This window comes from Rhea americana, unplaced genomic scaffold, assembly GCF_003343005.1.
Source record: "Rhea americana isolate MKP2758 unplaced genomic scaffold, rheAme1 scaffold_218, whole genome shotgun sequence".
In the NCBI taxonomy this organism is placed as follows: Eukaryota; Metazoa; Chordata; class Aves; order Rheiformes; family Rheidae; genus Rhea; species Rhea americana.
The window spans coordinates 318,773-345,435 of record NW_028186321.1 but is presented as its reverse complement, the minus strand read 5'-3'; the positions used below and the strand labels follow the sequence as shown (position 1 = coordinate 345,435).

Sequence of the window (26,663 nt, the reverse complement as noted above, 5' to 3'; positions counted from 1 at the left end):
AATCAGTACTTTCCCACTATCTAATAATGTTGCTGCTCTCTGTGTACTTCAGCAACTTTCTTGAACCCTGTCCCTCTTTCCTGTACCTGAGAAGGCTGCTAGAGCTGTAACTGCCAATAAAAAAGATGACARCAGAGTAGAATGGTACAGTGAAAAGCTTAAGTATTTTAATCTGTACAGACAGTATCTTCCTAGATATTACCAAAAAATTAAGTGCTATTAACTCAGTAAGGAGGAAAAAAGCTTCAGTGTCACATTCCTTAAAACTTGAAATGATAAAATCATAGTGTAAGTTGAAAATTCCTGAACAGTTTCTGTTATGGTGAAAATGTAGAGGAATTCTGTTCTACACAAGTCTGTGATGGAGAGATTGAATAAAATCTAATTTTATGAGCAAAACGTAAATTATAAGAATATAAAAGTGTTAGAAATCCTCACAACTACAGGACTTTCTCTTTAAGAATAGCCATATAAAATGACAATGAAATTAAGCCTTAGTATTTATTTCTGGGTCCTTTTGTTTCTTTTTGTTTCCCTTTATATGATGGAAAGCTTTACAGTTGGGTAGCTTTGAAATTACCAAGCAAATTGTTGCTGTTGCTTGATTCAGAAGCCTTAAGGGACTGTAGAGTAGAGACATATGTGTCTACGCATGTGTTTCATATCAGGGTGGGTACCATGCTTTAAATAAGTACCTGTGGCAAACAGGGCAGGGTTCTTGAAACAGCTGCTGGCAATTCATGACGTAATTGCTTAATACTTGCATAAGCTTGAAGAATTCATTATCACCTGTTTTTTCAGCATGAGGTTTGTGTCGACAGGCAGCTGCTACTTTTGGACTACAGCTGTAAGTGGTGTCACACACGTACCAAGTGTGCCTATGTATGCAGTAAATACTGTGTGCGGAGCAGTATGAAATTGCAGTGATGTAGACTTAGACACTGAGGACTCTCAGAGGTAGAGAGGAGTCTCTGCCTTTGTTCAAGTTTGTTTTGTATACCAATATGCAATTAGAATACAAATGAGAAGTTGAAGGCACTAGTTAAACCAGCTCRTCTGTCTTCAGCTGGTTCAACACTGACCAGTCTGCTTTTCCTCTGGTTACTCAGACCCAGTGCTCCACAATCAGATGTCACTTATAGGCTGTATTTCCTATAAGCTTAAAACTTGTTTTGTGGTTAAATTTCAAACTCTATTTCATATCCTAAGTAGCTTACTCATGGCATTTTTTGCCTCAGAGTAATTTGCAGTTGTTTTTTGTCCTCTAATTGTAACAGAGGTTAAACTTTCATAGCCATGCAGAAAAGTGCATCTTTCTAAGTGCTAAGTTTGGGCCTGATAGAAAGATCTCCATGGACAAAGAATTCTTCCCCTCTTCTCTCTCCCTGCCCTTCCCCTCCCCCCCCAATAAAAAGTGGTAAAGGCGTATTTTACCTTTAGGAGAAGGAAATAATATGTCCTGCATTACTTCAGGGTTGGTTTTTCTTTTTGCCTTCTTCACCATCTTTGTACAGCTCTATCTGTTACAATGTCCCATATGTTGAAACCCCATTGAACTGGGGTACAGGGACAACATTGTGGTCTGACTCTGAAGTCCTTAGGATTTCCTCTTGTAGAAGAAATTAAGGAAGTTCTTTGCTGCTTTGTCATGGCACTGCATAGGAGGGTGCTCTTGTGATGAGCAGTACACCCAAGAACTTTTTGAAGTGACTTCTTTCCCTGACTTGCTCCTAGCACTGGGATAATGGTCAACAGATATGAAGATCTTTCATGTTTGAAGGGAATAGTATAACACCAATAACCTCCCTTCTAATCTTCATTTAAAGGGAGAAATATTTTTGAAAGGAGGCTGTGGCAGAAGCTTTAGTCCAGCTTTCTTGTGGAAGTCCAGCTGTACCATTAGCAGAAATAGGAAAGGGTGGCATTCAGAAAACCTGACTACAGATGTTGCAAAATGAGTCAAAAAACCCTTTCTTTGATGCTTTTGTCATTTTTGTCTCCCAGTTAAGTCCATGACTGAACCAGAGTTCATGAACTTGACTTATTTAGGGATCAAATGCCCTTCTTTACAGTTATCATTGGGAATTTGGCTGCCCTGGTTTCCTGTTTGAGTCAGACCGCAAGAACAGGACTTAAGGGTTTCTGGTTTTGTTTTTCTCCTCTTTTGTAATGACTGTGCTAGTACTTAATTCCTGTTTGGAGGGAGAAAAGAGGCATTGGTATGAAGTATTACACCTTATACCACTGAAATGCCTGTTTGCATCATAGAGTATGGCACTTCTTGAGCAGTGTGGAACAGATCGGGAAATGTTGGCAAAATTTTATGCTGTTTGGAAATGGTATGGAGTTTTTTGATAACTTTTGTAACTCTACAGGCTGGTACATGCAAACTAAGATCACCTCCTGGAAAAAGTGCCAAGGGAGTTTTTTTTTTTTTTTTTTTTAAGTGGAGACAATGATGTCATTTCTTTAAGGTGCTGAGTACCGATTTCATCATTTGTTGTTTTGCTGGCTTGACAAAATATTTTGGCAAAATATTTGTCTTGTTAGTAGGCCTTTGACTGTGGAGATCCTTGCAGACTTTGAGCTTGGGCCTGGGTGTACTACTGAGGGAAGCGCTTAAGAAGACATAAGCATGCTGTAAGCAGCGACGTTTATTTTGCCAATGAGGTCAGGTTCACCTCGGCACCTGCTCAGCAGAAGTGGTTTGCTGCACCAAGCAGAATGTGCTGYGCTTGCTGAAACGCTGAGCAATATGCCTGGTGGCTTCCCTCACCTCAAATTCAGGAGGGCATTACGCAGACCTGAGCTTCCAGTGCTAACTGCACATTGCACTGACGTGGAGCCTGTGCTATGGAGGCAATCCTTATTCCAGCCAGTACATGCCAGTCTTGGACATCATGGAGAGCTCTCATAGTTGTATTCATTCTGTTGCTCCTTCTTCCTCTGTGGTGCCTGAATCGCCTTCAGGACCTGCCCTGCACTCTACAAGTGGCATGGAAAGCCAGCCTTAATGGGGAAGCAGGCTGTGCCACGGTACAGCTTTAGGGGCCGGGCTTCCTAACAGCGTTCCACTCTGCAAGAAACCCCCTTTGCCACCTACAGCCGTGCACTGTAGGCCCGCTCCCATAACTGCAGTTGTTTTTTAGAAAATTGAGAGCTCTGTTGAATTCAGTCACATCATCTGCAACTCTAAACAATATTTTTATATAGAAAGTACACTGCAGCGATTGATATCATAGCAAAACTACTTGAAAAATGGTCTTTATGCCTGTCCTGCATACAGCTAAGACAAGATCTTTAAGTAAAGTTGTTTCAAACATACTTCTAGATTTACTTCATGTTTTATTCTTGTCATCAAGAATTGGGAAGTTCAGTAAGTCTGAAAAGAATTATGACTCCTTAGTAAATACTGACTTGACTTTTTTTTCTTGTCTGCATAACAAATACAGTACTAAATATTCTAACAGTCTTGCTGCATGAAGTATGCATGGAATGTAGAACTGCTTTCTAGATCRGTCAAGTGAGTTTTGAGCACTGACGTTTTGTGCCATTACTATCAAGATTTTGGAGTTAAAATGAAAATTTCAAAGCTGTGATTWTGCAGCTTTCTTTATTTCCCAATTTTTTTAACTTCAAAATTAGCTAACTTGTCKTGAAGAAGCACAGCCTGCAGTCCTTAACTAAATGAACTGACTAGTGAGTTCTGTGAAAATTTTGTCTGTGTGAAGACTGTAGGATGGAGCCTGCAATATTTATGAGATTTTCTTATTCATGTAAAAATAAAACTAAGATAACTCACTTTTACTCAACAGAACTCTTATGTTGCTTTCTTAGAAATTAAAAGGAGTTTTGCCATTGATCTAATTTTCTGCTCTTTTAGGCAGTGGCTAGGTCAGTGCAAAGTACTTAAAAAATGCTGACTTGGTATGCCTTCTTGTGTTGCCAACTACTCAAAGGACATACCAGTSGAAAACTGGGTATCAGGCTGGGTAATTTTTTTAAAATCTATATATGCTTCTGCTACACAGAAACAGAGAAGTAAATCATAAACTCTGTTCCTGCTGAATTGCAGGTACATCTTGCAAGGTACAACCTAAGCTACATGTTTTCAAAGTAGGTATTGAGATGGGTGGAGGATAGATGAGATGCCCTTTTTTCCAACATCCTTACATGTTTCTCAAGAAACTACATTTGCTCAATCAAATATAGGCATTTGTTAAAGAAATCCAGCAAGACTTTGTGATACTTTTTCCAATGTCTGGGCAGGCRCTTTAGCACCAATTTTTGCCTTCCTTTCACATTAAGCTAAAAACTACTTTCAGATTACTTTTTATGATTAGTTTTCACCAGATGTATTTTTCAACCTTGCTTTTTTGAAGCTGCTTATTCTCCCCAAATATATCCCTATATATTCTATATTCCAACTTTTATCTTCAGGCTACTTGCAAATTTGGATAGTGTGGACTTAGTTCCATTTTCCCTGCTTTTAGTAGAAGTCCCAGCTTTGAACCCTGTGGAGGGCAGCGCTAAGAACAGCAATTACAGACACAGGCATATTCTCCATGACTTGGATGTGGCTTCCTTCCAGTATTTCTGCTTCTTGGCATGCTTGTAGTGCTTCTCAACAGACTCTGGAGACAAGTCTGAAGTACCAGAACTCATAAAACTTGCCTCTTCCTTTGCTTTCTGTTCTTCTTCCTTTGTTAATTTTTTTGTTCTTCTTGACTTGAGCAATGGTCACATTCTCTGCCCTTCTTCAGAGTTTTTTGTAAGTAAAAAGCTTTTTGAACAGGAAAAGGACACACACACACACACACACAAACAAATATATATGTATATGTATGTATTTTTTAAAAAAATGTTCGTAGACAGATTTTCAAAACAAATCAGGCAATCGGCCTTTTGCAGGCTGTTTCCAAGTCTGAGTGATCACAATTGGCAGTTGTCTGATGCTATCAAGATCTAGCCAGATTAAATACTGAATTTGGCTTTAGCTGATGTTTGTTTGCTTTATGGGCTAACATTCAAAATACCTACAGATATGCACAACAGGCAACATAGCAGTTGGAGAGGTGTCTGTTGGCAAGCAAGGTGCCTACTTCTGCCTTGGATTGTCTGCAGTCATTGCAAATTTAAATGTTGGTTCTAGTTAATATGAGATCATTCATGCCAGTGTGGGCATAGCCTGTCTTATCAATCTTGTTCTGGATGTATGGAAGCCCAACTGTGTATCACTGATGGCAGATGAGGCTTATGTATATTTAGCTGTGCCTTAACATTTGCGTACTGTGGAATGTAGGAAAATTTCTATGTGGATCTATTTGCAGTCTGTATATTTACAGACACTTTGACCRGTAACTTACAGGTTAATTCTTGCAGAGCTTCTTATAGGCTAAAGACACTGAACTACATCTAGAATTAAAGTAGAAATTCTAATTGTTCTGATCAAAGGCTCAGTTCTGAATTCTAAAGTCCTTATGAAATGCTGAGTGCCATCGTTTTGTGCTGTTGTCAAGAACCAACCTTAGTATGTTATGTTAATCTTGTTCTCATTGTTGAAACATGAAACGTTGCTGCCAGAATTTGCATCTCCAGATAAACTTTTCTTTGTTCACCCAGGCTTAATCTTTCTTTTTCTGCACCCTCCCTGTCCTGTACTTGCCCTATTCAACCTTGGACCTCAGCAAAATAACCATTAGTCTAAAAGTGGCCCAAGACTGCATGACTCTATGGTGGTGTTTCCATTTTGAAATTCTATTTTTTTTTTCCTCACGTCTTGGAACATTCCTTTCAAGAGAGCCAGAGGAGAAAAGGCTAAGGCCACAGCTTACTCTGAAAGTCAGTAAACGCTGGGCCAAATTCTCTGCTGTAGTAGAGTGATATCAGCAAAGAATTTGGTCCTGAGCCCCAGTAGATCATCCAGAAAGAATGCTGCACCCAGCTGCATGATCTTTTTTCACCTCGACCATCCTACCACTATAATACAACCAGTTATCCCATTTTGTTTAAATGAGGGAGGATAGGGGGCCCTCTAGTTGTCTCCACTAATAAAAATCATACAGAGAAAACAAGCTGTATGTAGGCATATAGAATTTAAATGATCAGTTGACCTGAACTAAAGGGTATTTTCCAACTTTAAAGCTATAAAGCTTAGCCCCTCTATGTAAATGATGCTCTGATAAATGTACAGCATGTGCTTAATGAAGCTGAAACTCATCAAACTGTGTTTTTTTTTTTTTTTTTTTTTTTTTTGCACTCATGAGCTTATGTAAAATCTTTGGAATTTGTTAGCATGATAACATTGTTATGCTCCCCTAGCTGATAGAAATATCAAAGCCAGCTAAGAATAACTCTACAGCTAGCAGAGAAGATTGGGTTTGTTTTTGGAATGAAAGCAAAAAGCATGTGTGCGTTGTTCACTTTCTAACAACTATGGAAAAAATTTTAGCTGCCTTGAAAATAAATGGATGCTTAAAGCTCCCTCCTCACTTCCATAACAATGTCATTAAGTGAGTCAAAATACAGAGATAGTTTGTGGGGAATACAGGGATAGTTTGTGTGAAAGTCTCCAAGATTTTCCACACTGTCTTTTGTGAATGCTGTGATGGTACATGAAACTTCTTACTCATGCAGGATTCTTCATATATTGTTTTTCTGATAGAAATTCCAAATAAACTTGAGAACTTATCACTGCAGTCTGTGAAGCTTTGAGGCTAGCCTGGGTCCTTTTTTTTTCTCTCTTTTTTTTTTTTTTTTTTTTTAACAAATCCTATTAATTTGGAAATTTCTGAAATGTCATGGCTTCCCATCACTTTGATCCTCCAAAATTTAATGGCTTAAGCTTTAACTTTTCATTCCTTCAAACCATAAGCTTAAAGTAAAAGTTAGGACTTTTAAAGAGACAGTCATGTCAAAGCTTATGCAACTCCAAGCAATTTTTTATTGTCAGTTTAACTTTCAGCAACCACAAATGAAGTTGTGGGAAATTTGTATATGGAAAGCAGTGGAAATACAAAGTTCAGGTRTTTGTTACAGAAGTGGCTTGGATATCTAAGCCAAGTCATAAGCAAGTAATTGGTTCTGTGGTTTTGCAAAGTGTATGAATAAGAACCTCTGATTAGAAAATGCTAAAGAGGAACTCCTTTTCCATTTTAAACAAACTTACACAGTTTTATTTCTTGAAAATGGCCTTAAGATAGGCACAAAGTTACAATAAAGAATAATTTAAAAATTTTCCCTCCCTTTTCTAAAATCAATCATATGGTACAGTCTTATTGTTCAGAACAAATACATGCTCTGCAATTTTGCCAGMTTTTGCAAGTTTATCAGGAATATTGTAGTATTTGTATCCTTGTTTTTAGACTAGTGATAATCTTAACCTTATTTAAAGAGGCAGCGAGTGGAGAAGACAGCATCTTTTTTCATGCTTGCATGGAAAAACTTGACAATCTGATCCAAGTTCAGTCTGTATTCTCAAAAACCAGAAAGCTTTTTTTTAAGAAGCTTTTTATTTAATGTAATGTTCTTTTTCAAGTCAATTTCATGGGTTTTTTGAGGGCTGACTCTTTCTTTCTTTTTTTTTTTTTTTTTTTTTTTTTTTTTTTTCCTTTTCCTTTTCCTTTTTTTTCTCTCAATGCTTTGGTTTGGCAATAGTGACATGGTTTATGGGAAAAACCCTCAGATCAAATTCCCAGCTGACAGGAGTGAGGCAGAGTTGCCACCACTAATGGTATGATGTCCATACGTTTTTACAAGGTGTCCACCTGCAATCTAAAAGCATCTCTGACCATTGAGGACAGCCTAAATGAAAACACAGTAGTGATTTCTCTTTGTGACCTTTGTCAAGTCGTAGTCCAGATTTCTCAAAATGCAATCTAAAATTGGAATCTAGCACTTGATGTAGTACTGAACTTGAGGACCTTTGATTTTTCTGTAATTCAAATTTCAGTGTTTTTGAACAAAGGATAAAAATTTTGGATGYCTGAGGGGCGTATTCGTATGTCAGTGCCACAGTTTAGAGTGATCATGGGAAGCAGAAGTGAAAATATGCCTGCCAGCACCACAGAGCTATGTAATTTCATGTAACTGTAGTGTCACAACAATAACGTTGTTAGAGCTATGTCATGAAATGCTTAGCATTTCCCAAACCTTGTCTAGCCTAAGAGAAGACACATGGGGTCTCTTCTTCCCTAAGGTTGCAGCCTGACTAACTTCTCACAAATAGTTTAGTAATTATTATTTTAGTGGAGACATATCTATGGTAAAGAGGAAAAAGTGGCGATATAGCAGAGGAAAACACCTGAAAAAGAAGTTACTGGGCTGAAGAACTGGGTCTGAGTGAACTGCCTCTTAGGCTGTTACTGCTCTTGGAYGAAGTTGTGCAATTTTTCCACTCCCAGACCAGATTTTTGGCAGCATCTCTCCTGTAATGAATATGAACGTGATTCTTTTCTCTTTGACTGCTGTGACAGAATTGCTTACCCAAATGCAAAATACTGTTTGTCTCTAAAATACACCAGAAATGCAATTCTCACAGTATTAACCACCTCTACCTGTTCTGGCCTTTCTTTGAGGCTAACTATTCCCTGAGAATTAGAGAAGGGCTCAGACTCCAGCTGGGTGGTCCTGCAGGATGGCTTTTGCCATTCAATCCCTCTCATCAGCCTGCTCATGCTCCTCTCCAGCCCAGCCCTCCAGATAAGTCTTCTGCAACATTTTATTTYGTGGTTCTTCGCTCTGTCAGCTCCCAGCCTCAGTTGGACAGCATGTAACTTCATGCAGCAGCCTGCAAGTAAGCCCCTGTCCTGTAATCATCTTCCAGGCCTTGCTGCGCGAGTTTGCTTATCTCTTGGGTTTTGTATTGCTTTTCTGCTTGCTCCCCGAAGCCTGCTATTAAGGCAGRTCAATTCATTCCTACAGGAGAATCAGATAATCAAGCACACCTTACCACTGTGATCCTGCGGTTATTGCATATCGGTTTTCCTGTGCTTAAATAGCAAGTCTGTACCCACCACAGAGGGCACAGGGAGGAGGGTGAAAATGTTTTTTGTGGAAAATGTAGGTTGAGGTTGTTTAGCAGTAGGTGTAAGAACAAAAGGATTCTGATGCCCCAAGAGACTAATGAATGATCAGGGAGCAAATGAACTATTTAATTTCAAAAATGCTAAATTTGATTTTGTTAGCAAGAACTTAGCCTAGATTTGTGCCAAACTTAAGCACTGATTGCAAAGAAAGTCAAAATTTATTTTAATGAATCTTATGCTCTCYAGTGTCTCCCTCTTCCCCAGGGTTGCTCTATCTGCAGAAGCTATTTATGAAATGTTTTTCAGGTGACAAAARAATTTAATTCCCCCCAAAGTGAGAGGGTGACTGAATGCCTGTACCTGTATGAGAAATCACAGTAACTTTTTTCCATTTGTTCCTCTCCCTGTCCTGGGAGGCAGGATATAAGTGAGGTGCTCTCTTCAGAAACTTTAACTTCGYGCTTGATCTTAGTTCTTGCTGTCAGAGTGGATGCTGCTGGCTCCTGATACTGAACTAAATGAACTCTCCATAGCACACAGTTCTCTGTGTTAAGTTTACACCCTGATGAACCACCCCTTGATGCCCCCTTTCATCTGCATGATGTTGATGTTCGACATGTTTTTCAGCATTTTTGGCCACTACAGATTGATTTACAGTCTCCTGAGGGAGCCATTTGGTATATTCTTCTATTTCCTGTACAGATATCTGCATTTTTAGAAGCAGCAAGGAGCACATCTTAGGGAAAATCCTTAGCCTCTGTCTTTACATATAAAGTGAGTGATATCTAGTAACRCAGAACTTACTTGAACAAAAATCCGTTCCCTCCTTTTTGCTTAAAAAACAACAACAACCACAACAAACCTAAACAGGAGCTAGAAAGAGAAACCATTTGAGTCGCCCCCCCCCCAAAAAAAAAAAAAAAAAAAAAAAGGTTGTGAATGCCTTTTTCCAGCAGAGATTCAGCACTCAGTTCATATTTTGAGAGGTCTAAGTGCTATCCTTATTGGGCTGAGTTTTGAAGAAACGTTACTTTTGTCATTCAGACAGGATTAGCTGGCACCACAGCTGAATAACCAGAGTCTGGCTTGCACGTGGAGTGAGCTGGGAAACTATAGCTTGGCTAAATGAAGTCTCTGCAGCGTCAGTATTTTATCTGACATACTTAGGTTGGGCTTTTGGTAGGCAATGAAACTATTGAATCTTTTGCTGTGGGATAGATATTATAAACATTTAGTCTATAGTCRTAAGCATGATAATAATCTCTCTGGGTAGAGTTTAAACAGTTAATTCCTTGCATACTGGCAACTTGTGTATGCACTTTGGCTTCAGAGCAGTATATCTCAATGCAAAGACGTAATTATCTGTGAAGCCATTCTTTAGTGCTGTAACAAAACTATAGGAAACCAAAGAGATAAGAGCATGCAGTTAAGACTGTTCCGTTTTTGTGTAGCTAAAGCAATGTGAATTTAAAAGGTGGGATTTAGCATAGAATTAAACTAGGAATAACAAGTTTTGCTTTAGGTTTGCATCTGTAAACAAATGAAGTTTTGATAGTAGTTGTCAAAAATTTTCCTGCATCCTGAAACTTTTTAAAATTAAAGATGGGCCAAACAGCATTTGCAGACYTTAAGCAAAGGCTGGCTTAGATTTTTTAATAGTTGTTGTTATTTGTGTATTTTTTGTAAGTGCAGTAATTTTATAATTCATACATGTCTTCTGCTGTGTACAACAGATGGAGTTGTGAAAACTCTAAGCAGCTATCAGATTGTCATGACTCAAAAACTCCTGGAAGAAATTCCATAACAAAGTGAAGAGAAAAGAATAAAAACCACGTGTCAGTCTTGCTGGCATGCAGCATGTGTGAGCGAGACGCGCAGGCTGAGTGTTTGTGTGCACAGGCTTAACCTTGCTGCGCGTTCGGGGCAGTTTGCCTGGTGATCGATGGGGTCCTTTTCTTTCAAGCGTGCTGTAAACGCTCAGAAATGCAGAGGCGTGCCACAGTCCCGCGGCCCTGCATTCCTCGGACCCCAGGCAGGATCGGATGCCTCTGGAGCAATTGCATGTTTGGTAGATACGGCCTTTCCTTGGGGAGCCTCATGGGAGGAGCCTCCGACAGACGGCTCCAGTTTTATAGGCATTGGCCTTTTGTGCGCTTCAACTTTCGAACAGCCTCCCATTCAGCGGGAAGCGCTCTGGAAATGCGGCACCGAACTCCCGTTTCTGGAATGTTTCTCGGGCTGCCCGGGAGGAGAGTTTGCTCTCGGTGGATTCAGCAGTGAGCGCAGCTAGGGGAAGCGTCGCTCTCGGGGGCTTGCGAAGCCTGGCCTGAAATGGTGGAACTTGAGGAACTGCTGCCGTACAGGAATCCGTGTTAAATTGGGGGCCTGTTTCGGGCTGTTTTGTTTGAGCCAGAGGATGATTCAGAACAGCAAAGCTGGTGATTACTTCTTGATCTTGGTAAGTAGGCGCTTCTGAGTGAAAAGTTAGCCACAGAACAGTAAAATCCAAGGTACAAGTATGAACTGTATTAAAAAGAGCTGTTAGAATTCAAAGTTAGCTGTTATTTCTGACCACTTTTCCCTCTCAAAAATTACAGCTCCCCCCCCCCCACTTTCTTCCTGTCATGCGTTGAACAACTTTTTTTTCAAACATTTCTGTAGAGTAAAACACTGTCTTTTTCATGCAACTCTTTATTGAGCTCCGTAGGAATCTCGAATATGATGGGATTAGCTATCATTATCCCCAAGTAGCTGAGAAGACTTTCTGGTTTTGTGGATCCTGCCATAGACTGTGGTCGGATTTCTGTACAACCGGAATGTCAGCGTGGGCTGAGACTTGGGGGTTAGTTTGGTTGCACTCGGAGACTTCTGGCTCAGGTTTGCTAGCTGGGATTTGGAGACTTTTAAATTCTGTGGCAGTGACACCACAGCGTGGCTGAGAGCACTTTGGGGTTCCAGAAGCTGCATCGTAGTGACATCGTGTGCTCTCTCGGATGGTTGACAGTTACGAAGCAAATGCTTATTCATCCTGTGCAGGGGTGATCCATGTGTCCTCCTGTTCTAACGTGGCTTTCTGCTGTCACTCCTAGTTTGTAAAGGAAGTAATACCGCAGTATACGTTTCAGTCCCCTTACTTCAGCCTTTTATTCTAAAATCATTATATATGTATTTAATATATACATATATTTTATAAATATATATATTTATGTATTAGCTCGCCTTAAGTTCTAGGTTCTAATGTCATCACAGTAATGTAGGCTACCTAGGCAAAAAAATAAAATCTATTTTATAGCTATTATTAGTCACATTAGCAAAAGTTGGATGTGTGTGTTTTAAAAGGGGGGGGGGGAAGGGACTTCTGAAATGGTGTATGTGCAGCAAGAAGGGAAGGGGTGAGAGAGGAAGTCCAGGCCCTCAGGTAACCTCATTCCCTGCCCGGATACCTCTCTGTCTTGTCAGGATTTCCACAAACATTGCCAGAAAAATATCATTTATGAGAATTACTCTCCATCATCATGTGTCTGGCTTGGCTGACCCAGTGATGCCATTATCATCCAGCTCGGGGGGGTAATTCAGAATTACCTGCAGGGATTGCCAGCGGCTGTGCAGCTGGATTTTGGGGGTTGCTTTCAACAGGTGAGGTATTGCCCTAAGAAAGTCTTTTAAAAGATGCTTTCATTTCTCTAGAAGACTTCTCTGCATCTGATTCCCTTTCATACTTTATTAACACAGAAATTTGCACTGAGAGAAGAGACTGCCTTGTCCCTTGAGGCACAGCCTGGTATTTGGAGCAGGACAGACCTGCATTCCAGTGTGGGTTGCAGGAAACCTCATGTCACGAGCAGGCAGCCTGGAGCCTTTGCCACCTGCGCTGTGGATGGTGCGAATTGTGCTCATCACTCAGCCAGGATGTTGCTAGTCCTCTTCGTTGAGGATGGGTACAAATCAAGATAGGTCTGGTGTGCCTATGCAAAATGCAGAGGGCTCAGGTGCTGCCTAAGCTGCAGTGGGCTGCGTGAGCTCTTCCTGGGCTCTCCCAGCGCAATCACGCAGGATCCATACCCCTTCTGCTAACTGGAGTTGTTTCCCGAGTCTGACTCAGAGGAAGAGAGTGTAAAGCTGTAGTGCTGGAATAACTCCATCAGGAGCCAATTCTGCTATCTTGGTGATAATGTCTTTTATAATTGTAGAACTGTTGCTGTACTGTATGCTTAACTTATGTTTCCCACATATGACAGTGATCTTGTTTAATTAACACATGCCAGTTCATCTCTTGGATACCTTCATTACTATGTTTGCATAGCGCACACCACACTGGGACTGGCTTAGGCATTTAGAAGGTCCTGCAGTATAAATACTAAGTGCTGATATGAAGCATTTAAAGCATAGTTTCTCCCTCAAGGTACAGAAGATATTTGAGAATTTTTTTTTTTCCAAAATTATGTGTTTGTAAGCATAAGTAACTCTTTGGGTTTACAAAAAGCAGTGTATTTTCTAAAACTTGAGAACTTTTGACTGGGGATGTGTTATATTTAACTTTTAAATTAATCCTTTGTTATATCCTATCTAGCAACCAGCAAAAGTAACTATGGCCACCATAATCATTACTATATATATGTTTTTAAAGCTATTTTTGGTGTATATACTTACGCTGTAGTGACATCATTTGCTTGCATGGATGTTCCCTTAGTTAACTAGGAAATAAAATACGGCTTTACATCTTGGGATTTTGCACGAGAGACTGAATCTTAACTCTAACTTTTTTTTTTCCATAAAAGAGTACTTAAATAGATGTTATATTACTGCGAAAGAAGCACTGTAGAAAAAAGAACATTTTTTTTAAACCTTGCTGGTTGCTAATTCAGCACTTCTGAGCTGTTTCCTGTGTAAGAATAGTTTTTGCTTCTGATATGAGTAATGTTGRTTTTTAATCTGAGAAATTGCTTATCACCTACTTTGAGAAATAATCAACAGGTGTCCTATTAATCACAAGAATACTTTTAAAGAACAGAAATATCTTAGGTGCATGGAATTGCTATAGCAGTTTATTGTTGGATTTTCTACACATGAAGTTTTTTTCGGCGTATGTGGCTAATGTATGAGATAAACTGCAAAACAAGTGAAGGAAAAAATGTTGTAAAGGAAGTACTTAGTAAAATGGAAGAAATTTTACAAAGTACAATCTGGTCATATATTTAAACTAATTTAGATGTCACTAGACTTCCTTCCCTTGCAAATAGTGTAAGAATGAAGAACCTCTTTCAGATAAAGTAAATCCTCCAGATTTTTCTGCGGGGAATTGATTTTTTTTTTCTACCTGATGCATGAGTATACTAAGGCTAAAAAGATTAACTGTTTGGCCCAAGTTACTGCAAAGYCAGGTATGAAATCTAAAGGATTTTGTGTCTTGGCCTGGCTCTACYCAATAAGCAATATCTTGTTTTTTGAAGAAAATGAAATAGTGGGCTAAGAGACTGGTCAGGCCTCAGTTGTCCCTTGGAGTGGATGGCACCATTTTGCAGAGATTACTAGAGTAAACGCAGGCTTTATAACAACATGATTGTCTCGTTAGGAACAACCAAGTGTTTTGGACTGGGAGATAGTAGGGCTTCAAACACTTACTGGTTTCCGTTGGAGTAAACTCAAACCTGTGGTGGTTGACAATTCAATGGAAGCCACATCCAGGCCTCCTGATTGGAAAAAACGTGGATAGGGAGAAAATGCTAAGACCTGTAGCTGCTTTCTGTCTCCATCATCAGTGCCAGAACACTTTAAAAGTTTAGTGTGAAGTAGGGGTTTTACGGTTTGCTTACATCTTGCTGGAGTTGGTAGGAGAACAAGTGGATCCACCATAGCATCTAGCCCTAGTTTTTTGTACAAAATTAAAGCCTAGGAACTGAACCATCCCTGCTTGCCTATGTGTCCAGTACATGTAAATCTATGCTTTTTTACGTATCTAAAAAAATACRCTTTCTGCCTTGTTTCAAAAGCTTCTTGCCTCAATAGAGTTCAGACCTCAGATGTTTTAATAGAAATAGTATAGGTTTATGCAATTATTTCTCATTCATTCTTTGACAGTTAATGCACATGAGTAAAAGTTAAAGCTTTGAATCTTGCTGTTTKCATACCTGCCTTCTTTTCAGTAATTAGAAAAATCTCTTTTGAAGGGTATTAAGTAGGGAACCTAAAACTGAAATTGTGAAATACAAAAGACTAAGGACACTTGATTATCAGAATCTTCCACTTGTGACACACAGACAACAGACTGAACCCTTTGGTCTTTTGGCTGAATTTAGTGTGCTAGCTGCAGCTGTTAGCAAGCAACTGTTTGTTAAACTGTGATGTATTTTTCCTTTGAAAAATATTTCAATCATGCCTGTCATAAGTAGAATTTGGAAGTAATTTTAAGCAGATCTTCTTCTGGACTTGACCCAGAATTTGGGCAGTGGAGTGGAGAAAGCTCACAGCCTTTTTATAGAGCTTGATTCTTTGAACAAATCAGTCTAAAAGGCCAGTTGCTGTAAAGGTTTTGCAGTGACTTTTAGCAGACGCCTGCGAGGTGAAGGCAGTCAGGAATTTCAGTGGTGGAACTAGTCTGAGCAGTTCTTGATAGCTTTATTGTTTGTCCTGTGCTGAGCAGAGCAGCTTGACAATGAACTGCTTCACCATCACCTTCCCAAGTTGAGAATGAGTTTCAAGTTACATTGTCTATAACTGTATGAAAATTAGAGGCTCAGAGTTTGTTGCACAGCAGATGTGAGTGGCTGAGAAGAAATGTTTCACTTTATTCTCACCAGAGTAGGGTACACCAATGCAACAGCTTCAATAAGCAATTGCAKTTATGGGTTGTGCTGTTCTTTCTGTATGTTCACAGACAAGACATAGTGTTCTGTCAGTGGCTGAAGTAAGACTTGCCACTTCTCTCCTTAAATATATGAGAAAGAAATAGCAGTGTCTTGTTGTAAAGATTTACACTAGTGTTTTCTAAATGCTCATTTTAAGAGAAAGCAGAGATGGCACCGAAGTTTATAATACAAGTATATGCARCTCAGTGATGAGTCAAAAAAGGTCCTCTTCTACTAATAAACTAGAACACTTTAGAACTTGGAAGCATCTTGGCTCAATGCTTCCTAAAACAAGCTGAGCCCTGAGGTGTTAATCAATGAACTTACGGACACTTGAATGTTTACTGTTGTCATTAGATAAAAGTAATATAGTAAGTTTCAAAAATAATCAAATGTTCTAGGCTGTCATCTGAGAACTGCACTTAGTGCAATGACTCAGTTCTACTTGTATAACTGAGGGAAAAATGCCACTTGAATTGTCAGGGCTGCCGTGACCAAAATAACTGGACTGATTGCAGGGTGATGCTGTGATAAAACAGCAATTGAAGAGCAGAAACACTAGCTTAGAATGTGCAATTAAATTAAAAATTAATTAATGTATGTAGTGAATATGTTTAATAAAAAAACAATAGAAAATAAGCTTGACAATAATGTTTTTTCACATATGAGTGTGTTAGTGTATACAGCCCTAAAATAAAATAAGTAAAAAGTGAATAAATTCAGTTGATGGTGTTTAGTCATTGCCAGAATAACACTGACATTATTATGATGCAGTTTAACTCATTATGTTCTTGGAACCAAATTATACATAACAGCTAGATCTGAGGTTAGGAAAGAAAGTAATCTTCCAGTGCTAAAAAGATAGCTGAGTTCCATGGTTTAGGAATTTTTAAGCTGGAATTCCAGGTACTGTGGCAGTTTCCCAGCTACTGTGTTAAGTTTACAAATTCTGCTCATATCTGTTTGTATTTAGTGGTTATATTCACTTGATGGTACTGGGAACAACTCATGGAGTTGTTCAACAACTGAATGGACTTCAGAAAAGTGTTACTTAAAAACTGAGCCGCTTGGGTGAACTCACAGATGTGCAATTGGGACCCTCAATTAAGGTCACTTTTTCTGTATTCTAGAAGGCCAAGGATTTTAGAAGTATCAGTTTCTTCCAGATCTTACTAGTCACTGATTGGCCACCTAGGAAAGTCATGTTGAAGGAATCAACAAGAGCAATGTCTTCAGGTCATTCACRTGATTAAATGCCTTTGTTTTTGTTTTTTAAGAAAAAAGAAAAGAAAAAAAAACCCACCACCCTTCTTCAGCAGGGCTCCTTTCTAGGACATGTTTCCAAATAGTCTTCTTTTAGCAACTTACTGGCTGCATGCTGCTTTCCCTGGCTATGGAACAAGCTTGGGAGTCTCCCTATGTGGGCTCCTTGAAACACCCCAGAAGCCTTTTGATTGACTCTGTGGACCACTGATGAGCATCTCTTTGCTAACTGAAAGCCAGAACTGAGCTCCTTGTGTGGTCTGATACGTTTTTTGTGTGTGTAAGGAAATCGTCCCATTTCTCTTATTCAAGCAGTAGCTTTTTTTCTTGCTTTCCTTTTAACAAAAGAATTAAAACTAGGTTAATTTGCTGTTGGATTGTAGTATCTTATTGCTCCTGTAGTTGTTACACAGTGACTTCAGTCCTGTGAGAACAGTAAAGATGTATGCAAAGGCAACTTATATTAAAAAAAAAAAAAAAAAAAAAAAAGAAGAAAGAAAAAAATACTTCTTTCCCTTTCACTAACATAAAAATTAGCATACAGATGCTAAACAACTGGTGCTTCTAACACTTAATTGACAATAATTCTGCAGTTATTCAGACCTTTAAGGCTGCTATTTCCCCTGTCTTTTCTCTTTGCAGCCCTCCTGGGCCAGGTGATGATATACAGTTGGCTTCTCCCCTTGGTACTTCCAAGCAACTGTTAGCTGTTTCTGCGACTTGTGGAAATGTTGACCCTCTGGATGCTGCTGAGCTGACTGCAGCAAGGTATTGTAAAATACAGCTGAAGTGCTGGGAAGCAGCTTGCCTACACCTTTGTCATGTTGGTGGGTGGGTGAGAGGTTGATGATAGCTAAGAAATTAGTACAACTTTTCTTGGACAGAGATGCATCTGGTATGGTTGGTTACTGATGTGTTTACTGGATCTGTCTGTAGTCAGTGGAGTATCTGTGTAACCTATATCAGGATTTAAATATCCTCTCTAAGTCAAAACCTTTAAAGGAAGATGTCATTTACCTTTCCCTGAGCCTGAATCATTTTGGACCATGCAGGGGTTGTGCTGCATAGTAAAGAGGTGCAGTATATGCCCTCCCCTCTTCTTTCCCCTCCAAGTGCTTATACTTTTWAACTTTTTTTGGTTAGTATAAGGTAATTGAGCCTTCAGGCATTTTCTTGTTAATCTTCAGTTTTGAGAAGTTCCGTAACAGCATAATGATGATTATAAAGCAGGTCAGGTACCTCATTTCTGTTGGACACTGAGCTGTCTGCTTTTCTTGGCACTGTGTAGGTAAATTGTTGCTTTACTTGTGTTGGTGGTAGCTGGGTTGTCATGTTGTTTTGGACATACGAGTTTGTCTTGATTGCCAGCCGTAGAGGAAGTCTTTCAGGGTGTTTACTCATCAGTCACTGTGAATTCAGTGGAGTGTAAACTTGCACAGTATTTAAGCTGGCATTAAATTGGTTACCTGAAATACTGGTAACAGGCTGTCAAAGGCACAAAGAAGCTTATGCAGGTTGCAAAATCTATCTTGAAGGGTGGATAACTTTGGTGTTTAATCTGTGTTGGTCTTCCACCAGTCCCCAAACTAGTGCATCTGTGAGAAACACCTTTTCCTACAACCTAAGTCTAGAGGAGTTTACGATGGGAAGCTATCTTCCAATTATATTGTAAGTTTTTTAAACAGATAGATGCATTTCTTTATTTTTAACAAATGTAAAGGGGTTACTGTTTTTTGCGGAGTCTGTCTTTTCTCAGTAATAGACCATAGTGGCAAGCAGGTTAGAGAAGAGTGAGCAATAAGTAAGTTAAAGCTRTGAACTTTCTAAATGTAGCAGAATAAAAAAAAAATACCAACAGCACCAGCAAGATCTATATATGGTCTCTTGAATACAGTCTGTATTAGGAGTTTGCTGTTTGTAGAGAAGGAGACACACAGGCTATCTATGATTAGATGTCATTTTAGGAAACCTTTAGGAAGAACAACCTTAGTCTAAGTTTATTGCTTCTTGTAAACCTCATGAACACTGATCACATTCKTAGTTGGATCTTGAAGGTTAATTATAGGTTAACCCTTTTATTCTACTTGATAAGAGTCTGTATTTAAAATGGATTTACTGTCTTTTCAATAGTTAGTCTCAAGGATCCTCTCTTCACGCGAGTTGCATACATTGAGGGTATTAATGCTGAGTAGTAATTAGTCCATATAGGGTAGCTTACCCCAGAGGGGATGAGGGCAGGCAGATCGTGCAGCAGCCAGAGAATCTGGGTCTTGTTTCCTTGTTCTGCCCTTGCTGAAAGTGCAAAGGTTTCTGCAACAATCCAGCGCTTAAAAGTTGCAAGCCAGGGATATCATCTTGGAAGTAGGTAGCCATCCAATTTCTGAAATGGAAGGTTGAGAGGTAAAACATAGTGATCAACTGGAGTGAATCTGGTTGCAAGTAGTTCTCATGTGTTCTTTTTAGATTAAAAAAAAAAAAAAAAGCTGAACATATTCATTCATGCCAATGTTTGTTTTTTCTGTTCCTTTATTTTGTATAATTGTTCAACTTTAGACATAAAACCTATGTGTTCTCTTTGGACCTGTCTTCCTTGTCCAGGCTGTTGTTACTTGCCAGCTTTTCTGTTAGCAAGCAAAAATGGGCTTGATGCAACTCCCTTGCAGCAGTAACAACTGCTGCTGCTTTCTTTGTGGTTCGTTCAGATCTAACCTGATAACAACATGATATAATAATAAATGAAAGTAGTACTCTTAAAATTGATGGGATTGTGCTCTTAAATGAGGATCAGTAATGGCAGGACTGGGCCCTTCTTGCCCAAGGGAAGAAGTTCAGTGATGGTGGTTGTACATTGTCATTGTCTTATCTCCCATCTCCTTTTTACCAATTTTGTGACATGGAGCAGATACTTGCTTACTATAGGTAAGACAGTCATATAACAGCCACTATTTTTTGGCTTTTTATATGGAAATACTGCATTACTGCTTTTCAGTGTAACTGCAGAAAAATTCTCTAATGCACAGATGTATGATGTCTCAGTGTCAATGCTTCCTTATTATACCTGTGTATTATACTACTGAAATCTTAACAAGTTGTTAGGTAGCATGATGTTTTTCCAGTCTATCTGCAAAGAAAGTGTCATTTTGCAACATTTTGGGATATTTACTAGTAGTTCCTTTTGCTTCCACATGAGTATTTCCCCGTCAGGGGTGTCATATAATGCAGATGGTGTGCACTTTGACAGGGAAAAATAATGATGTGTATAAGGCAGGGGTCAGTTTGTACTAAATATCTTCCAGRTGGCAGTGCATAATAAGAGATCGGATTCTGTTCCTCCATCTGTCCAGTCAAGAAACTGTATCTTTGTTTTGTTTCTTGAGGATAACTGTCTGCATCTTTTCCCCTGTTGATAACATATTGATCAAAGAAAACATGGCATCATCTGCTCAATAAGTAGATTTTATTTATCAAATTTGTGGAGTAGCGCCCTCACAAAACTAGGTAAAAAGTTCACTGGTTGTTATGCCAAGCGTTTTTGTTTTAACAGTGAAACTGAAAGACCGAGTTCACTCTGATTTGCCAATGCACATTGCGCCAGAAGGAATTTTGGCTAGACGCATCTTTCTCCTTATGCTGCAGGTGCAGAGCTTTGTAGCAGGGCTTCTATTGCATATAAGAAATGTCTGGATTGGAAAAGCCAAAACAGTCGGTTAAATGCCCCCACTGTATAGCCCACAGTTAATCTGGGGAGCTATAGTTAGAGGTGTTCAGTCTTTCTGAGCAGTATCTGTATGTTTGGTTGTGATTAACCSTATAATGTTTCTGTCTGTCTTGTGAATAGAAAAGCATCAGGAAAAAATGTCTACTTGGAGAGTATTTGGTGAATGACTTGTCCTTGGGGGCAGGCCATAAGTAATAGATAGCATGACCCAATCTTGTCCCTTCCACATGCTAAGGAAAGTTCCTGCTCTTATATTTAATCTCAAGCAAAAGATGCAGAACTGCAACACAGCTTTTAGTCTACACTGGTGCCTGCAGCTGAGCCGTCAGGACGAGATTGGGTTCAAATTTAAGTATTAAGAGGTTAAGGTGCTGACAGAGTTCAGTTGTGGATGCTAGGAAATGAAAGTTAATGTAAACCTGACTGGATTAGAGCCTTCAAAAACAATATATTCCTGTGCATCAGTGTCTTTCTCAGCTTCTGTTGTGAAGATGGTATTCTAAATGATCATGTGGGAGTCTGTATAAGAAATGTCAGATCTATTACATGCAGCGCTGCTCTGACTGAAGATGGACTTTTCCCTATCATATAGTTCACATCAGGAAATTGTTGATGCTCAGGGTATGCTCCTCAGTGTTAGCAGCACAGGCAGGCAGGAATACCCAGGGCCATCAATGCATACAGAAGGACAGAAAATGACTTTTGAGAATCACTTAAAAAGCACACAGACACACAACCTGAAGAATGTTTGTTTTTTAATCAGCTCAACTTAGTAGGTTAAAGACTGGCCAAAGTGTAGTTTATTGTGCACTGAGAAGATCTGGCCCYATTGGTGGTATCCTTCCTACAACCATTTGAGTATTACCACTTGGAAAGTAAGTTTAATGGCAAATCTTGTTTTAGTGAGAACTATAGAGAAGCGGAGGGCTTAACATCAATGTTTCAGGTCTGGTCTGGTGCAAGTACCACATGTACCCGAGGATGATATGGAGCTAGGCTGGAGGATGGGCACAGAGACTCTTATTTGGACAGGGTTATCTGTACTGTGCTGCTCTGGCAGATGTCTCAATTTGTGCAGTCTGCACCTTTATCTGAACTGTTGTGCTTTTGCCTAGTGCTTTGTAAGCTTATTAAGCCTGCCGCAGGCAGCACCCATCTGCAGATCATGTGCTGCGGTGATGGCCAATAACCAGTACCACATTGCTGTTGCAATTCTAAGCATACTGAATAATGCCMAAATTTTTAGATGATGATACTAGCCCTGGACCTGGTTTGCTTGTCTTGCAGCCTGCTCCCTGTGGCCTTACTTGGCTTTCCTCAGTACTGTAGTTCTCCCAAGCTCTGAGAAGGAGCTATGGGGGTGGGGGAAAGGACTGGAGACTGTAGGTACGCTGTCTTTCCAGCCTTTTCTTCRTCAGTCTGTGGCAATCTTTCCTTTCCACAGGACAGAGCAGGCACTGAGGGGTCAGTGGTCCCTGCCTTCGGGCCCTTTGCCTTGGGGAAAGGTAAATTCATTCTATGCAGGCTCTTTGGGACTAAGTCCCATAGGTGTTTAGGGGCAAGTCTCAACCTTCCCCCAGAAAGATTGTATGAGCTGGGCAGGTGGGATGGGAGAGGGAGTCCTGTTCAGTCTCCSCCTAACTTCCTGGCTAGGTGATGTAGTAGCATCATGATATTTGGTGGCTTTCTGGTATTTGTATTGGTGCCAGATGTCAGAGAAGAGCCAAATTCCTATCTCTACTTTCTTCTGTTTGCAAGCCCACTTACACAAGCAAACCAGCTGACACTTGACATGTATCATCATTATAGGAATTTGTTATTTGGTGTTTTATACGAAGMTTGGAATGATGAATGGAGATTACTTGAGGTTTTTTAAATACACATAGATGATATAGCTCATAAAAGCAAATACAATGTTTTATAAAGGCTAAGAAGCAGAGCTCTTCTAAGAATGTCTGTATTTTGATAGCTGGTTTTACTTTGCAGAGTACTAGGAATTACATTAGTCAAAGTACATCTCTGTGAAAATGTTTCCTTTTTATGTGGAAATACTTTATGTGGAAAGACTTAAAGCAGAAGGCTGCTAGTGGGAGGATGAAGGAAAGCAAATGAGCAGTGGTGTGTGTGTGAAGGGCATGGATGAGAGGGGAACAGGTGCTACTGTGAGCAATTAACTRTGGCATTTTTATAAAGTATGTGTTTAACATGAAGTCCTTAACTTTATGMATGTTTGGTGTTCTTGCTTGACTGAGCCGTCTTGTGAATTGTTTGGGTTTTGTGCTTCTCTGTTTACTCTCCAGACAGATGTTCAACATTTACTTATTTTTAGCAGTTTACTTTTTGCTTTAAAATCTTACTTTCTTTAATCTTTCTGCGACCCTATATAGTCACATTGCCTTTGTATATATTTAATGCTATTACTATATTAGGACAAAGACATTTTTAGCAAAGGGAAAAGTCCTTTGCATGAAAAAGGAAACAGCTTGTTGCTTTTATTACTGATGTGACTGAAAATGCTGGGAAGTCTATTGCAGTGTCAGATCAGTTTGGGCAAAGTAGGGAAAGGAGAGAAAAGAGTGTTGGTAGGGAAGGAAGGAAAAAAAGTGCTTAAAGCAGAGATAATTGGTTAATTTCTTAGAAGAAGTTACTTAATAGCTAGCCCATATGGCCACATAATAACTGTATGAATGTGAACTAATTAAGGAAGACCACTTCCAGAAATAGCTTTCATGATCTTAGTAAGTTATGGGGTTAATGCTTTAGGGAATAAATATATGACCTAACTGAAGTTAGGGATGTGAATTATGTATTTGAAGGCCTGTTTTGTATGTGTGTTTATAGAGTCACGGAAAACTTATTCTTGAACAACGTCAACTCTCAGTAATGCAATTTGATCAATTTGTACAGTTGTTCAACCATAGTTACTGGAGAGAGGAAGGAATTTTTAAAAGAAATGGCTAAAATAGCTGTTTATGCTTAGTTCTGGAAACCTGAAAGAAACTTCTCACCCGAGAACTGGTTTGCCAGTGTTTTCTTTAAACATTGGAGTTTCAGTCTCTGGAAACAGGAGCTGGTGTGAGAGGAAGGTGACGTTGCATGTGGCTGTTTTTCCAGGACGTCTATGCCTCTGTGGTGTGCTGGAGCTGGCCTGTGAAGCGGAACGTGGCTGCARAGGATAGGGAGATGTAGAGTAGGTTCTCGTCATGCAGGCATGCGACAGCCAGGCTAACCTGACTCTTTGAACAGACTCGATCGTTCTGTAAGAAGAGCTGCTGGTTGGCTTCTAAGAAGGTTAACCTGTYTGGAGTAACTCTTAAATAACTGGACAATTGTTATCATTTTTCCTTAAAAGCTGAAGTCCCTGGTTGGAGCTGCTTGAGATCTCGCTGGTTAGGTTGGCTAGGGACATGTGGGCCCGTTTCAGGATCAGCTGAAGCAAGGAGCATCCCCATGGGAGAAGCATAAACGTATAAATCTGCATGCAGACTTTTTTCAGCAAATAGCTTCCATCCCCTATCTCCATGCAGAATAGGTACAGAAAGGGTCTTGCTTAACTTGTTCTCTATCACTCATCAATTTTATGCACAAAAAGGTGAGAGACTTGAAGACTCACYTGGTGATGTAGAAGGAGGAAACCTAACTTTCGCATTTCCGGTCACTGTGATGCAGAGTGGAACAACAAGATCATGAAGGGTGGAGAATGATCCTTTTCATAATACTATATAGTCATCAGTAGCTTTTATGGCCCTCTTGATGAAAAAGGGGATTCAGATCTCCCAATTCAGGAGAGTATCAAACCTACTATTCACTGACTCTTCCTTGGCTTTATGAAAAAATTTGAAGACACTGACACTTTTCAAAACTTTAATAATAGTCATTTACTTATGAGTGCTTATCATCCAAACTGCAAAAAATAACTGTTACGTAGGTTTTCATATGCAAGCAACTGCTGAAATATTTGTTTAGGTGTGATAGTGCTGTTTTGTATTTATCTGTGTATGACAAGCTAAACTGATTTTTAGAACCATGTGTTTTTTCAAGACACATAAAATTATTGGCTATGTGGTTTATTTTATGTCATTAGTTTAGTAAGTGTAGCCAAGAGCAGGAGGAGTATGGTTACCAATGTGTTCAAAGCAATGGAAMATGCAAATGAGTGTTTCATGAGGCACAGATGATTTTCCTTCTYAAAGAGCACTATAAGGCTCAGGAGATCAGAGTGCTTTATTTGTGCAGCTATCTGTTACCATAGGGAAATCTGAAGGCTTTTCTTCTAACTTGGGTTTTGCTTAAAACAACAGAAAGTTAATAGACCTGGGAATATCTGCTGCTGAAACAGCACGTTCTGCTCTGATTTGCCTTGAGAAAAGGGAAAGACAAGATTACTTCCTGTTCCATGTCAGTGATTTTGGCAGATGACTGTTTTCTTATGTATGTTATTTTTTGGCTATTCATAATCGCCTGACCTTTCACTTAAATTTGGATCTTTATTCCTGTCAAGCGCACCTTTTCTCCAGGGACACCAGGAGAGGGCACTSCTACCCTTAGCTCTCAACTTTTGTTTGCTGTAAATAAATTTGATCTTTCCAAACTGTGTTTACATGCTGTGGAACTCATTTAATGATTTTCAGTTTCTGAGATTGTTTCCTGTGAGTCTTTGCTGAACATARTGTTTTAGGAATTAACAAATACAGTAGTACTACAGTTCTGTAATTCATGTAATGAGTTCTAGGATTATTGTGCTTTTTAAGTTTTATAGCATACTGAAGGCTTTTWAAATAGGAAACTTTAGTCCTGTTTTTTAACTTTTAAGTAAGTCAGTCCAGCAACCAGCAACTTCTCTTGAGTYACAAGAGGACTTAGTTGAATATTCACTGAGGAGATAGTGTGACAGAACTGCAAAGCTGCCATTGGTGTTTGCATAGTTGCGCTGTTTTCATATACAGAAAACACAGAAAACTCTTAAATACTTCTGAGAGCTAAGTGCTGTTGAAACTTTGCAGTAGTATTACTATTATAAATGTAATCTGCAGATACAAATGAAACGTGATTTCTAGGAAGAAGTAATTTGAGAGTAGAATGGGGGAGAGAGAGACGGTATWTAGGATTGGTGAGAGGGTGACGTGTTCTTTATAGAAGTTTAGATCTAGTCAGTGATGGCTCATCATCAAAAGAAGCTCCACTGAAGCTTCTTGCACACTTGAATTTATTGGTTTATTATTTCTATAATTGTTTTGCAGTACTTCCCAGCCTGACAGCTGCAAAGAACCTGATAACCTSCCTACAGTTGTTTCTGAGGATGTACCTTTGGTTGCTGCCCATGGTGATGTCGTAGAACTAGCTGTTCAGGAAACTGAAGGATTCGCAAAGGAAATAAAGAGGTATTGTGCAATGTTGTTTCATTCAGTACACTAATAAATTTCTGTGTTTGGACATCCACATTTGCTTAAGAATACCTAGCTAGTATAAAAGAGCTTTGAATAATTTTTAATTTGGTATTTTGTTGGAGTTATGTGAATGTTTTGTTGATACATTTTGCAAACCAAGTCGTAGCCTATTGAGACCCTACTCCAGTATATTTGCTACAAAAGACCAGAAGAGGGAGCTTAGACCACACTGGTTATTACTAAGCCAATCTTCCTTATTATTTTTAAACCAGTAGGTTTTTATTTTTTTCCAAACATTTTCCTTTTTTGAAGTTCAGTAATTTTATTTTCRTATTTGGGGGAGGGGAGGTTGAAGAAGGTCACRTTCAAGAGGACTTTTCTGCTYATGATCATTCCTCTTGATGTATTCYCCATGCTTTCCCAC

The 26,663-nt window shown here is 39.3% G+C and overlaps 1 protein-coding gene across 8 annotated transcripts in view; it reads left to right on the top strand.

Moving 5' to 3' along the window:
• TACC2 (transforming acidic coiled-coil containing protein 2) overlaps positions 1 to 26,663 on the top strand; it is a 151,713-nt gene that overhangs the window by 47,274 nt on the left and 77,776 nt on the right. For 7 of the 8 annotated variants that reach the window (XR_014895874.1, XM_085305249.1, XM_085305247.1 and 4 more), the window contains 2 exons: positions 17,777 to 17,902; positions 26,093 to 26,233. Coding sequence is in view for 7 of the 8 variants with exons in the window: in XM_085305249.1 (XP_085161375.1) it covers positions 17,777 to 17,902; positions 26,093 to 26,233 (267 nt within the window). In the remaining variant the exon portion in view is untranslated. The remainder of the gene's footprint in view (positions 1 to 17,776; positions 17,903 to 26,092; positions 26,234 to 26,663) is intronic. The other variant, XM_085305251.1, reaches the window with a different exon arrangement.